Raw genomic sequence first — 16,243 nt, 5'->3', positions numbered from 1 at the left:
GGTCAGGAGATCGAGACCATCCTGGCCAACATGGTGAAACCCTGTCTCTACTAACATACCAAAAATTAGCCAGGCGTGGTGGTGGGCCACCTGTAGTCCCAGCTACTCAGGAGGCTGAGGCAGGAGAATTGCTTGAATCCAGGAGGCAGAGGTTGCACTGAGCTAAGATTGCACAACTGCACTCCAGCCTGGCAACAGAGCAAGACTCCGTCTCAAAACCAGAAACAAACAAACAAAACAAGAATCCAGAAGAAGAGTGAGGCTGGAGAGAGAAGCAGGGGCAGATTAGAGATCTTGAACACCACGGCATTTGAACAGATGTCAAATGCAAAAGGGAGTCTGGAAGGATTTCACAGGGGAGGGGAATGGGATCATATCTTCGTTTTAGAAAGATTAGGCTGCCAAGGTCAAATAAAATCACTTGGAATTTCCAAGGAGCTGTTCCTCACAATCTGCTAAACCACCAAATACAGGGGAAACTTGTCTGCTTTTGTTACTTTCAGAAAGAATTTGAATCCAACATCCTCATACCATGATTATTGTGAAAAATAGAAGTTCTGCATTTTGAAAGGTTGTTATGCCAATAATGGATAACATTTATTAAGCACCATGTGTCCCAAGTGCTTTATGAATTGTATCACTGAATCTTCACAGCCCTGAAGAGGGGATTAGCATCGTGCCTATCATGCAAATGAAGAAATCAAGGTGAGAAGCTTAAACATTGTGCACAAGGACGAACGATACCATAGGGGACAGATTTGAACCAGGGGGTCTACTTTGAAATTCTATGTTCTGTGTGACATTAGCCCTAGGAGGTCTAATTTTGTCAGGAAAACAAAAATATCCAATGTACTTTTCAGAAAATCTATTGGGGAAAAAGTGATTAATTGTATCATATTATACACATCCTATTGATATGAGGGGATTGTAATAGTCAAGGAGAGCTTATGCTGCATTATGAGAATGTGGCATAAAATGAAGCATGAATAAAAACACTAGATGATAAACATTTCTCCCTTTACACATGAGAAATGGGATTCCAGAGGGTGATTGAGCGTGGATTTTGAAGCTGTAATGCTTGGGTTTTCTGGCTGTGTCACTTAAAAGTGGAGTGACTTTGGGCCACTTAAGTTCACTGTGTCTCAGTGTTCTCATTTGTAAAATAGAGACATTAGTACTACCTTTTTGCTTATGGTTGCCTTGAGAAGTAAAGTTACAGACACTGTCTCTTGTCACTTGCATTCTAGTGGGCAGAAAGCTGTGTAGTAAGGATAAATAATAGAAAGCAGATGAAATACTTTAGAATAAAAATGAAAGGCTAAGTACTGTGGGAGGGCAGACGTCACTGTTGATTAGGGGTAGGGAACAGAGAAAATGGTCCTACTGTTTGATCGAGTAAGTCCTTGATTCATGGGCCCCTTTGGTACTTGACCAACTTCCTGCTATTGTCTGGAGTTGGGCATCCTCTCATCCTGTTGGCTACTCATGGTCCGTACATTTCTTTCATCATCTGCTTTAGAGAGCACATTTGTACCCAGGTGTGGTGGCAGCTGCCTGTAATCCCAGCTACTTGGGAGGCTGAGGCAGGGGAATCGCTTCAACCTAGGAAGCGGAGGTTGCAGTGAACCAGGATTGTGCCATTGCACTCCAGCCTGTGTGTCACAGTGAGACTACGTCTCAGAAACAAAAAAATAACTGTTCCTTGGAGACAAATCTATTCTAAAATAAGTGTGCTTTTCTAACAAAAAAAAGCACATTTGACATAGTAAATTCGCTTTAAAATGGTTATGTTCCAAAGTGAACAGATTGTACACTTGTCCAAATGGATAATTCCTTATTTTCCCCAACTGTTTTATTTTTGTTATTAGCTACTTCTCATGGTGGAGAATTTACCAGATTGACTTGAATCCATAGGCAATTTTCTCTCTAAAATGAGATAACCAAAAAACTTCCTGAAAGTAGATACAGTCACAACCAGGAATTTGACAAATTTCACTGGGTTGGGATTTTACCTTTGCATAATCCAAAACATTTATTTAGTTATGTGTTCAGGAAAACTAATAATTTATAGCCATGTTAAACTATTAAGGGAACAAACTGTTAACATATTTTTATATGTACATGACTATTTTAAAATTGCAATTAAACAATAGTTAATGAAATTATTCTGACAGGAAATCCTTATTTACACTGCTAGTTTCATGTACTTGAAAGTAATAAAATGGCAAGAGGTGTTTCATATTTTCCAATAAATTTTATTAGCCTATTCATGAAATTAGGTTAGGAAGACCTTTCTTCATTAAAGTGAGGTAGTTCTGTTACTGAAATGAAAGTTAGGTTAGAGATGCCCTACGCATCCAAAAACAAAATTTAAATGGAGATGACACATTGAATTTATGGAAATGTATTTCGTTTGCTTTTAGATTATGGTAGTATTAGAAGGCATCTTAAACTACAGGTCAGTGGAAGCACGTGCTGATTTTAAGGAGAATGGAGTTGAATGTGAAAATTATTTGATAGAATTCAGAGGTAACATATCCATGAACTGTTTTGCTGTGGTTTTGAATGGAGGTTCCCACCCAACTGTCGTCCCTGGGAAGATTGTGGGAGAGGACATGGGGCTCCAGGCAGCTAAGCACGCACGGCCTCAGTCTAATAAAATCAGATGCTCCTCAAATTGCCTCTCCAGTGCCTCTTTGAGAACTAATCCTATTCTAGTAATTTACCTAATTGTATTTTCAGTTGTTTCTCTTTTACCAAAGGACACTAATTTTTGCTGAAGTGATTGTTCTCATTTCTGACGCTGTCTATACTTCTGTCTCATGTGCTCAATTTTGTTATTTTCTGGTTACTGCCTTCAAATGTTATTGCCTAACTTGACCACTTTCTCATTAACTTAATAGTTGGTTTAGAAAACAAATCCATCCAACATAATTCATGGTTGAAACCATGAACTAGCTGTTTACTTGCAAGCTGATTTAAATATGTAACAGGGACAACCCCGGGAGGCTTTTCATACTGAAGTGACAAAATACTTTTATTAAAAAGTGACAAAATAATTTTATTAAAAAATTCTGTTTATTTAATTATAAAAACTACTCATCTTACCAAACTAGAGTTAATGCACTCCATTTCATGTCTGATTTTGCTGGATTAAAATGAAGGGCTATTTTGTAAATCACTGGGATACAACTTCTCAGACTAGTTACTGTTGGAGTTGAAGGTTTTAGAAAGCAATACAATTTCTAGAACTAGCAATCAAAACTTCAACAATTTTAAGTAATGGTAAAGTTTATTTCATTTTTAATAACAATTAGAGGACAAAATGTTGAAAATTTGCAGTTTAAAACATGCACATTCACAAAAGGCCAATGACACATAACACTGCATAGAAATAATATTACTCGACTTTAATAACTACAAAACACAGTGCATCAAACATCAAGATAAACAAACCTGAGAAAACTACTATAACCACAGATTCAATACTCTCCACTCATGCAGCTTCACAATTTCTACAGCAGTTTCAGCAGGAATGGTTTTTCAGGGAGCTGAAAATACTACTTTATCTTTAACGCAAAACTGCAGTTTTCGGTAGTAGCTGCCTTCCAAGGCTGCCCTATTTTTTTTTTTAACCGAATATACTTGAAGATGTAAAAAATGACGATTGAAGTAGTTAAACAACAGATAGTATTTACTGCATTTATGGCTTCCATTTAGAATCATGAAACATAAAAATATTATTTTTAACTCTTCTGCTCACATCTTTGCAAGAACAGATTTACTTGTGGAAAGTTGCTGTTAATTCAAAGTAAGCAAATATGAAATCTAGTTTTCCTACTTAAGGGAGATTTATTTGCTGAGAAGTTTTGGGAGCTTTATTAAGAAAGTTCTTAGAGGCAAGCTAAACAAAAGATTCAATTAAATTTGTTCAAATTTCTTTGTAAAATAATCTACTTATTTAAAAAGTTGTGCAGAGGACCAATTAATTTGTCTACTGAATATTAAATTCCAGGTAGGCCATGATAGAACTTTACAAGGCAGAAATAAACATCAAGATTTACAGCAATAGCCATGCATTGGCCTGGATAACTTTAAATATGAATTCATGCAAACCATAAACCTATCAAAAACACAGCTGTTCTCATACAGAAAGTAAATCAAGACAAAATATGGAAAACATTTATTTCCCTTCCTTCAAAACTAAACTTACATTCCACTTTAATAGCTGTTGAAGGTTAATTAAAATGCAGTAAAGTATAACTACGTTACACAAGTGACTTCAGTTATTTTAATGTGAGAAAAATCAGACTATGGTATCTTACGAGTCATTATAGAAATGTTCATCATTAAAAAGCATTTATTAGGCACTGAACTGCATGGTGTTACCTTAAGTCACTTACAAAAAGAATTCCTGGTCCATGTGATGTGAATGGACTGGGCATTTTCTCCATAAATTCTGTAGATGACTATTTATAAGATTATACACTTAATGGGTTTTAAAACCAGGAACTATCAAAGGGCAACTGCACAAAAATAAACATGATTATTTAGCTTTGTAATAATTATGACACTGTCATAATTTTAAAACTATGAATAATACAATCTATTACTTTCTGACTAGCATTCATCTCCTGAAAAAACGTTTTAAATGACAACTTGTAAGTGTTGTACAGGGCACGCAATGCAAAACAAATTATCATGTGACTTTCACTTTGGATATTTAGAATGCTGAATGGCAAAATTAAAGTATAAAATTTAATGATCAGAATGCTGATTGATTTCCATAATTCATTTCCCCTCTGGAAATTAAAGAGGAATCATTGATTCCATTTAATGACCATACAATTCATGTAAATGGCTAACATTATTTAGCAGAATACACATTCACCTGACTTGATTAGAAAACGTTTTCCATTAACTGAGCAACACTGCTGAAGCAGTCCCACATTAGAGCATAGAGTGGAGGTGGGAGGACGGGAAGTACATGTATCATTTACAATTTACAACGTTCCTGAGAGACACTGTTCCTGCTAATAATTTCTACAATATAACATCTTTCCGGGTGTGAGACACCAATATATTTTTATATGTATATATAAAACATTTAGAAAGTCCATGCTCAATACCACTGTGTACTATTCAATATTAAAGAAGCAACTTCCAGCTTTTCAATGCTAAATGAACGAGGATTTTCTAAGTTGTATTTTCTGAATTGTAAACATTGTAAAGCAACTGTGTTAGCATTTGCCAGAGTCCCTATAAGGAACTTTTCAATGGAGAGTACATGCCCTTTATTTCCAAAAAAACACATGTTCAAAGTCACTTCGACTGTTTATTTCAATCCTGGTAAAACCATGTGACTTTTTTCCAATTATGGAAGGTTTAAAAAAATCAGACTATTTTCTCCTATTTAACACTGCAAAGTCAATGCAATTGAAATGTTATATTTTAAGTTTTACCAAGAAGGTCACTCCCTGTCCCTCAAATCCCAAGTCTCACCCAGGAAGCAAAGAGACTGACAATGTCAATAATTCAAAAATAGGACCATGGGACAAAGAGGCTCAAATCAGTCACATTTCAGATCACGTTACACATTATCAACCATAAGTATTCTTCTCGTTTCAGAGCTCCACAGAAACAATCCATGTTTCAAGATTAAAACTTACAGTTTTAACGCAGAAAATCCAGTTCTATTATATTCATAATGTTTTCATATTAAAATTCTGCAAAAGGGTGCCACTGATGAAGGGAGGGCAAATAGAAGCAGTTCTTCTCTGTAACTGTTATAAAGTGTTTCTCTGGAGGGGTGCACTTCATTCTTGCTTTCTCATTTCTTGTGGTTTGACCTCAGCTATCACCACTGGGAAGCCCAGCCCAGGTAAAGCTGCTCTGAATATTCATTCATTGCACAGGTAAAGACTGGGACTTCAGAATTTTGAAGACGATCTTAGACTCTTACACCTGTGGTCTTGCTAGATATGTTGATTCTTGACTCTCTTAAACTGTACCCCAAACAGGAAGGACTTGGGAAGTAAAGTATGTAAACGTGTGTTCCCTTAAGGTTAGAATTATGTATATGTGTTATAAACTTTTATTTGTAGAAAATGGAGAGGCATACTGGTAACTAAGTAGCTACAAATACAGACAAGGAAATGATACATATCCTAATTTTAAATCTAGATTGAGAAAAAGGGTGAAAAGAATGTGAAAATATTAAACTCAAGAAGCGATCTGAAAAAAAATCACCTCTTCTCAATTCTAGTTGACTTTTTTAAAAGAGAAAGTTCTATTTTGCTGGTAAGTCCATGTAAAGGCAGGCAGGCTTTTCAGTAAAAGGCAAATAGTTTGCTTCGATCTCTGAAGTGTATCTGAAAACGAATTCTTTTTTTTCAAATGAAAAGTATTATTTAAAAAATAGTGTAGAAAACTGGTTGTGGTTTTTAAACAGCCCCTTCATTTACTGTTGGTAGCAAAATAGCCATTGTCAGATGTCCTGTAAATGCTGAAAACAACTGAATTGAACATACATTTTAAAACATACTAACAAAACCTACTCATGATGAAAGTGTCCTTTGACTGTAAAGTTATGGGCTTGAGTAAAACTGGCATTTTTTAAATGGGGAAAATGTACTACTTATTTGTCCCAATAAGCATCAAGTGATGAATTTTGGGAACTATTTGATGAGTGAACTGTGAAATAATTTTCAGTCTTCAGTATCAGGGCAGTCATCATGACACCAGGTGTGCTACATAAGACAGCAGGCATTGCTAGTGGGAACTGGAACACAGGACAAAAGCCCATGCATTTATCTGGCATGTTATTCCAAATATTGCAACAGAAGCTTTGGAAATCCCACGTAAATATGTAGCATATGTTTCTTAAGAGGAAAAACTTTAAGACAAAATGACACCACTCAATCTACTGCATTAGCCAGATTTTTAGAAAAATCTAAATGATGATGAAACTTCATCAGAAACAACTGAAACATACATACAATTTGAAAAATCAGTGTCATAACAACAGTCACATTAGCACGTGTGTCCTCTAACAAATAAACACGACAAACAACAAAGAAGCATGTGTAAGGCCAAAGGTGCAACATCACAGATTTTAGTAGCAAATGCCTTGAAATACTCATTTTTGTAAATCACTCTTACATTTGAAAAGTCAGACATGCAGATCTTACAGCAGAACTGGAAGTAAACTTTCTCTTACATTTCTGGACATACGACCACTGAACTAGGAAAACACTTACTGAACCTCTTTGGCAAACATTTATCAAGACAATTTTTGACACAAATGCTTGTTAATGCCTTGTTTAGAAATTTTGCTCAGGAAGGTGAGTCAGTTCCTTAAGAATGCTGGTTTGTTTCAGCATATCCTGAAATCTAAGTCTGGATATCAAGAGTCCCTTTAGCTAAATACCATTTAGAGTTTTTTAATGGTTGGTTACCTTGTGGTACAGCCAATAAACTGATAGTCTGTTACAGCCCCAGAGTCACGGCATAAGAATACTGACTTATTCTCCGTTTAAGAAAAGCACTCTGGCAAGATACCAGGTCATTTTCAATTTCCGCTTACAAAGACTTAGCAAATACTTTAAAAAATCCAAAAGAGATGGTGTTACAGTACAGTTGCACAGTGCTTATGTCTATAATATACATGAATCTGAATGTCCATCAGCGAGATGAGCTCAGATCCACCTTTCCTCTCCGTGGACCAGACTGGAATTGGTTAGCAGACTGCGGTGACAACCTGGTAGGTCTCCTTAGAGAGAGAACAGAGCCTGCCTTTCAGGCTCTCCCCATCACCATTCATCGGGCCTCTGTTTCGTGGTATCATATGCTCTAATCACTTCAGACTGTGAAACGATTCCATTTTCATCTTGAGAGAACGCATACCCATCTGTAGGTTAATGATAAAACAGAAATTTTCACAAAGGCACTGGAAACCACTGTTATTCTGACTTTTGGGTATTCATTTTCTAGCTTGGGGAACGAATGCAGTCTTCCCATCTTCAAAAGCATGGAGACACTGATTTTTAATGCCTAGAAAAGACACAGACTTAACTTCAAAATAAAGAGTGGGATGATCATAGCTTGCCAGTTTAGATTCTAGGAATTCTCCCCAGAAGACTGAGTAGGCGCCCTCAAATCCCCTAAATCTTCTGTCCCATAAGTCAACTCCAACTCTTCTAATTGTTGCTTCCCCAATTCTGGAGGGGGTGAGGGAGTTAAGTGGGCTCACATATTTCCATATAGGTCAGGTGGATGAGAGGAAAGGAAAAGTGATATGTAAGTGAGGTGGTGAATAATGTAATTGATTCAACTATCCCACCATGTACAGTCCCTTGGTATCTGTGGGAATGGCTTCAGGGATCCCCTTGAATATCAAAATCCACGGATGCTTAAATCCTTTATATAAAATGGCACAGTATTTGCATATAACCTACACACATCCTCTTGTAGACTTAAAATCATTTCTAGATTACTTGTAATACCTAATACAATGCCCCCACATCAGTTCATTCTAGTAGATTTAATGTGGTATTTGGTCCACGGCAAGGTCAAGTTTTGCTTTTAGGAACTTGGTGAATTTTTTCCCCCTTGAATATGTTTGACTCACAGTGGGTTGAATCCACAGATGTGGAACCCACAGATAGAAAGGGCCAATTGTACATCAAAACATCACCTTGTACTCCATAAATATAGACAATTATTATTTGTCAATTTAAAAAGGCGAGGAGAAGGAGATAAACACAAATAGCTGCTAATGGTGGCAAGTGGACATTCCTTCAGAGGACATTCCCCTTGGCCCTCAGCATCACAAATAAACTCACTCACGCTCCAACACGGCATGGGGATAAGGAATGGCCCCCAAGGGGATCACATCTTTAGAAAAGGCCTCTTGAAGTATAAAGAGCAAAAGCATTAGACATGAGTATATGTAAGTGAAAATAAATTATATGTGGAAACAACATGAAACAAAAGATATATTACTCACACAAATACGTTTACTACCGGGTTTTACATTTTATATTCGTTTTTAGATCTTGAAATGTTAAGAGGGCGCAATATCTAATAATTTCTTACAACTCTAAATATTCATAAATATTTCTGAGGGGAAAATATATGTTTCCTTGTGTTGCATGAAAGCTGAAAGGCTCTTGCAAAGTTATTCAAGTAGAAAAGATAACAAGACAGGGGCAGCTTTTAAGAATTAAGATTTACTGGCTTTAAAGAAAAAGATTTGAGGAAGCAAGGAATGTAGAAATACTGTTTTTCTTAAACTGAAACAACAAGATTTTAAAATTAACTATCTCTTCTGTTAAAAGTGAAATGGTTCTGACCAATGGATTTTCTGTTATTTACAGGTTGCAAATATGCAAAACTTGTTTTAGACGTTAGTTTTAAATAAATATCCCTAAAGTTAGGATATTGTATAAATGCTATCATACAGTAATGGCAGAGAATTTCTTTAAAAATAAGAAACTCAAATACTCACGGAGCAGGTTTTGTTGCAAGGATTCAGAGCGGTACAAGTTCACGTGGTTCTTCTTAAAGACGTTCTTGAGCAGTTGCGCCCTCTCGGTCAGGCTGCAGAGCAGGTGCAAACGTGTGAAATGAATTATCAACTCGGCAGAGACCCCAGTGTGCCCACAGGACCACCAAAGAGAGTTAGATTTAAACAAAAGATGGCTTGAGAAATCCGTAGCCTAGTGATTCTTTTTACACTATTTTCTCAGATAGCAAATGAGATTTCAAGTATTTAGACAGACTTTTGAGGCCATTTTCTCCCTAAGGAGTTTTGTCCCCAATAATCCTTCTCGCAGTAAAAAGTAAGATCTCTTCACCACCCCCCACTCAGTTATATTTAAGTCAAATGACAACACAGAGCCAGTACAACACAATTAAAACAAAAAATACAAAACATCAGTAGTGTTATTCACTTCTAAAAACTTACTACATATATTCTAAGCATGGCATTTTTAGAATGAAAAAAATTAATTATTACTATTTTTTTCATATTTGGCACGTTTTAGTGCAAAATAATTTTAAAAGATATTAACTAAAGTAAATATTAACTAACATTATACAAAGAAGACATTTCATAGACTTTTTAACTAGAAAAAATTTACTACCACTAATATGGTATGACATGTGTTCCTTAATTTTATTTTAAAATAAACTATTTTCAGAAAAAGTGATTATGATAGGTGAAATAACAAGGAAAGTATTTTGTCAATGAGTGTTTAGAATAGTTGTCTCCTCAGATACAAATCCAGATAATTAATTATGTAACTTCTAAAAGCACATTGTAAAAAATAAGGCATCTTCTCCCCCAACTTCACATAAAAGTGTCTCTCACAGTAGAAACTCAAATACATTTGTTGAATATATGAAGTTGAGTAATAATTCTGAAATGTACTTAAAGACATCATCAATCTTCCAAATCATGCCATTTCTTCATTGTTTGATTTATAAAATTTTGTTTTGATATTAAAGAACATAATAGGCATGAGAAATAAGTAATCCATATGTGTTGCAGCAAATGTTTATGCAATTTTAATAAGTGGAACTGATTCAGCTGAAAAATTTCCATGTTGTGTTTTTCCCACTATAAAAGCTTTAGTTAAATTGCTGTGTTATGTTAGCTCTGTATTTTGCCAATTTTTCTGAGACCCTGAAATGAAACAATATCATATACAAAAAAAGGATCCTCTGCAAAATGAACTCATTGTGTAAATGAGTTATGCAAACATTTAGGCAAAAACCGAAGAAAAAATATTTAGAAATGTTGACATTTGTAGTAATCTTCCACACATATATTTTAAAGTCTAGGGAGGTTAGTTGGTATTATCAGACATATTTTATTGTCATTGGAAATTAGCTACATGAAGGCAAGAAAACTAATTAATCTAAAACTCCAGCAGTTCTGCAAATAGTTGTAAAACTTGTCTCTGTCAGTGAAATAAACAGATATGAGAAATGAGAAAGGGCCATTTTTACAGAGTTGCTTTCTTACTCTACTCTTTAAATGATCTAGCATTACAGACCTATGGACCCTAAGGGACACTAAAATATGTAACTGCTTTGAGGAAGTTGCAGCTTTAGCAGCAGGTGGTCTGATTTCCTTAGCAGAGCCTTGTGGATGGGGTGCTGGAAAGTCTTTGGTGTTTCAAACCAAAGTGACTAGGGGAGACTAGAGGATGGCTACGTATCATTATGCAGCGTCTTCTTCCCAAAAGACATTTTCCAGGTTTCAGGCTGGCCTTCCTAAATGCATAATACTTTAATATTACAATATTAAAATGGTAAGAAGGCAGACATGAGAATTTAATCTTTCATATTATAGCAACTGAAATACATAAGGTAACATAATTCCGTTTTGTATAAGTTCATATAAAGGCTTTCACTTAGATCTTCTTTTATATCAAGTTAACGCACAGCATTAAAACAAAGCAGTAAGAAAGTATCTTTCTTAAGAAAGAAGCACATTACTCAGGAAAGAGCATGGGCTCTGGAGTAGCGCTTTGGTTTAATTTTGGGTCGGCTGCTTATTAGCTGTGTCACCACAGGCAAGCCTTTCTCAGTCATCTCCTATGTAACAGGAGGGCAGTACGTAACTCTCAGGCAGACTGTGAGGATGCAGGGAGCTGTCAGCAAAATGACTGACACTTAGGAAGCACTCAACAAATGCTGGGTCCTCCCACCTTTACCCCCAAGATCCTGAGAATTTATTATAAAACATCAACTGGAACAGAGATCATCACCAAACAAAAGGTACTTGGTAAGGAGTATTTTTGATGCCTTGGTTTCTAGTCAACGTAAGTGCAAGGTAAGATGTCTATTGCTGCACGAGTTTTAATTTATAATGTTCTCATTCTACCTCTTTACTAAGAAAATGACTAGATTTTTGTTGTTTTGTTTTTCCTTAGCTACTTTGAACTTCTTGCTTTAGTCCTGTAGAGCAGAGTACCTCCTTCAGGATATAAATGCCATTCACAGGAGGTTGCTAAATAAATAAGTAGTGATGAGTTGTATTTCTCTAGTCTTATCTTACACCTTTGGGGAAGTACTCATTTCAACGTTTATGCAATTCTGGGCCATCAATGTTTATAGGTACTGATATTACCACTAAGGCACATTATAAAATATGCTTATGCTGATAGATACATTAAAAGTTCAGTTTTAGTGGAACAGCTTAACACAGTGTGAAAAGACAAAAAAAAAAAAAAAAAAACAAAAAACCAACCACTAAAGATACCTTCTCACTAAAACCACATTTTCTTCACAACTCTTGACTAGCAGTTTTACACAGTCTTTTATAGTCTTTCATTTACATACCCAACTATGTAAATTTTGAGTTTGTTTAATGCAATCATACAAGTACTACCAAATATTGTTACCTTATTTCCAAACCCACTAAAATGTTGCAATTTAAATATTTGGTGGCGGTGAATGTAAAGATAACATGTTTAAAATAATATTTCACAGGAGATCGAGACCATCTTGGCTAACACCATGAAACCCCGTCTCTACTAAAAAAAAACAAAAAAACAAAAAAACAAAAAATTAGCGGGGCATGGTGGTGGGCGCCTGTAGTCCCAGCTACTCGGGAGGCTGAGGCAGGAGAATGGCATGAACCCAGGAGGCGGAACTTGCAGTGAGCCGAGATCGTGCCACTGCACTCCAGCCTGGGCAACAGAGCGAGACTCTGTCTCAAAAAAAAAAAATATATATATATATATACATATATATATATATATTTCACTTACAAATACTAAAAAATGTCGGTGTTGGTAAAAAAAACAATTTACAGTTCTGGAATGTGTTGTCTTAAGGAATTTTCAGTGGGAAACTTGAAGAGGAATAAATTTGCATTTGTCTATATATTGGGTTGGTAAGCTATTTAGGTTGACTCATTAAAATAAATCTCCAAAAAGTAAGTATTCATTCATGGAATGTTTAATGTATAGCATGTGATAGCTGTCCTACACTAGGGTAGCTGTGTGGTGGGGAAACAAACAATGAATATAACAGGCCTAACCTCTGCCCTGGAGCTGAAAACATTTCAATGTTCTGTCACTTTCCTTTCCGAATGTTGGACAGAACCATTACCACGGTGATGAGAGAAGGCTGACGGAAACATTTGACAGATCCCTGTGTCCTCAATCCCCACCAAAGTATTTAAGTCATACTGATATAAAATCTAGTGTGAACACTGAGAAATAAAATTTCCTTTCTACTAGTTCTGGAGCAATGTTAAAACTGCTTTTTATTAAGATGAACAATACATCAGAAAGGTTAGAGAGAGCACTGTCACCATCTACACCACTGAGTTCTCTGACATCTCATATTCCCTACTGTCCCTGCATGCAAAAGCTGTAAATAATGGCCAAATGGTAGTGCCAGGCAAATCAGTGAGGACTGACCTGAAGATCCTAGGCTAAAATTCTATTTAGTAATGGCCAATGATGATATGCTGGCTAATGTCTACAGTAAGAAATATAAAAGAATTATGAGTCTCATTATTATATTTGCCTGTCTATAAAATACATTGCTTCACACATACTCCAATGATATCCAAAAATAACTGTCCTGCCTCCAATGAGCCCACAGTGTCCATAATTTCTTACTGTAAACTTTTGGATAAGGTTTAAATGTTCAGGACTAGGATTTGGGTTATTTTATTTTTTTAAAGTACAATTTCCATTTTATTTTTCTCCAGTGGACAGTTTTTCTTTAGTTCTTAAGAACTCAGCTCCTTACATGGACTTTGGTAGAGGTCATGAGGCAGCAAGGTTTGGGTTATTTTAAACCTTCAGGAGTAAGGTTTACGTTATTCTCTCACCATTGTAGACTTACATTTATTTCTACCATAACCCATGGCTCAAAAGCATGCATATTTAGAACATACTTAGATTGATTAAACATATTTTTCCCCTAAAATGTAATAAAATGAATCTAATTTGCAGGGTAATATGGTAGGTGGCATACTATTTCTACTAAAAATGGCTGTTTTAACCAAGATATTTTAGTTTTATGAGAAATTATTGTAAATATTAATCTTCCTTAAGTGCTTACAATTTGTTGTTTTTCTGACATTTGCATTTTATACATGAAATGTCATACTTAGTGAAGATTAAAAAAATTGGGGATGATCAACTCACAAGATCTTTCTTAAGAACTGCATCATTGTATGACAAAAAAGTAAATGATGGTTGCTTTGGATATTACCTAGTCTAGGAAGTACAAATTATACAATTCTATGTTTTTATGAATCAGATTTCTGTTTCACAGCCCACAGGTCAACCACCAATTCAACAATCCTTTCTCCTACTCAGCAATCCTTTTGTCCACTCTTTCTTTCATCCATTCTTTAGTTTATTCTCTTAACTATTCTGTTCATCCACTCAACAAGTATTTACTGAGTGTTACTAAGTTCCTGGTGCTGTACCAGGTGTTGGGTTGCAGCTATGGCTAAGACATGGGCCTCTCTAGAAGCTCAATCTAGTATGGGAAAAAACATACATAGAGTAAATTTTTATAATGCAATGCGATCAGTGTACCAACAGAAGTTTATACAGAGTATAAACAGAGTATAAAAGTACAGAGACAGTAGACTAGGAATTATATATTGTGTATGTACACAGTTGAAAAAATCACATCTACATTGGGTTTGGAAAGCTGAAAATTGGAGTGCCTAGTCTGTAAGAGGGGTACTGGCTCCCAAACAGGGGAAGAGCAAATACAAAGACTGGGAGATATAAAATAACATGGCGTTTTGGAACCAAAGAAAGTCTGGTATCATTAGAATTCATAAGAATCACAGTTTCTTCCCTTTTGATAATGTAGATATAAAATTTGCTAACTTTTGGCGGTGTGCAGTGGCCCATGCCTGTAATCCCAGCACTTTGGGAGGCCGAGGCGGGTGGATCACGAGGTCAGGAGTTCGAGATCAGTTTGGCCAACATAGTGAAACCCCATCTCTACTAAAAATACAAAAAATTAGCTGGGTGTGATGGTGTGTGCATGTAATCCCAGCTACTCGGGAGGCTGAAGCAGGAGAATTGTGTGAACCTGGGAGGCGGAGGTTGCAGTGAGTCGAGATCGTGCCATTGCACCCCTGCCTGGGTGACAGTGAGAGACTGTCTCACAAAAAAAAAAAAAAAAAAAAAAATTTGCGAACTTTTTTTGAAATCTGAAATCAATCTCATTCTCTCAGATTCCTAAAATAATCCAGGGGGTAAAATCAATCCAACGATTCTTTAATCTTAGCGTGCCATTACTTTAAGCATGAAGATGTTTCCATCCAGTTGCTATTTTTCTCCTTTCATAGATTTTTCCCTTGCCTCCCTCCTCTGGGCATCTGCCATCTAGCAGGAAGCCACCATGGTTACACTCATCATTAACCTTCTGATCACCAGTGGGCGGAAATGGCAACCTGGAGTACATGCTGGTCCAGGGTTTTTGTCTGTGGTATTCGGCCGATAGCTAACACATTCCTGAGTTCTTAGAAAAAGCTATAGAGTTATTTTAGGCAAGTGAGCTAGGCAGCAGCAGGGAATTTATCTGATGCATGTCCTATGGAGAAGTTGGTGGTCATTTATGCTGGAATTCACTTCTTTCCTTTTTGGGCTCTCCGGCTCATTTTATTTAATGGAAGGAGCTACATATATTACAGACTTACTGAATGTTTAGGACCTGGGGGTCGTTATATTGGCCTGATTTATGAATAGAGGTCACTGGTAGACAACAAAAAGGCAAACTAAGTATCACGTGGAAGGGCTTAATGTGATTTTATTAACACACTTACGAATCTGGAAATGTACTACTAAGGATAGTAACAGTATTAACAGTGGCCTTTCCCTAATAATTACGAATAAATTGTTTTATTCATAATATCATGAGCTAGAACTCTTACTGTATTCTTTTTATTGCTAGAGAAAGAGAACTGACATAATTAATTTACTAGCTGAATTTACTGACCAACTGCTAGGTAATGGAATAGGTAATTTCCTATGAGGAATCCTGTGATGCCAATTTTTAGATGAAGAAAAAGGTGGAGGGAGGAGGACACAACCCTGAAAGTAGGTATTATCATTCCCATCCTGTACACTGGGACGCTGAGTCAGAGGTTAAGTACTTTGTCAAGTTAGTAGCAGGCTGTTTTTGCAGCACTATTATATTTTTGAACAAGTAGCAAAAGGAGGCAGAATTGTGAATGGTTCAGAAC

General features: G+C 36.1%; 1 protein-coding gene across 4 annotated transcripts in view; it reads right to left on the bottom strand.

Annotated features, from left to right (window-relative positions):
- Positions 1-3,273: 3,273 nt before the first annotated feature.
- The window catches only part of ATP8A1 (ATPase phospholipid transporting 8A1), a 266,458-nt gene continuing 253,488 nt past the window's right edge, over positions 3,274-16,243 (bottom strand). For all 4 annotated transcript variants that reach the window (XM_050791502.1, XM_050791504.1, XM_050791503.1 and 1 more), the window contains 2 exons: positions 9,509-9,600; positions 3,274-7,909 (listed from right to left, as the gene is read on the bottom strand). In XM_050791502.1, the coding sequence (XP_050647459.1) occupies positions 7,812-7,909; positions 9,509-9,600 (190 nt within the window). In that variant the 3' untranslated portion in view covers positions 3,274-7,811. The remainder of the gene's footprint in view (positions 7,910-9,508; positions 9,601-16,243) is intronic.

The sequence above is a fragment of the Macaca thibetana genome, chromosome 5, assembly GCF_024542745.1.
Source record: "Macaca thibetana thibetana isolate TM-01 chromosome 5, ASM2454274v1, whole genome shotgun sequence".
NCBI lineage: Eukaryota > Metazoa > Chordata > Mammalia > Primates > Cercopithecidae > Macaca > Macaca thibetana.
This window is presented reverse-complemented; position numbering and strand designations above follow the sequence as displayed.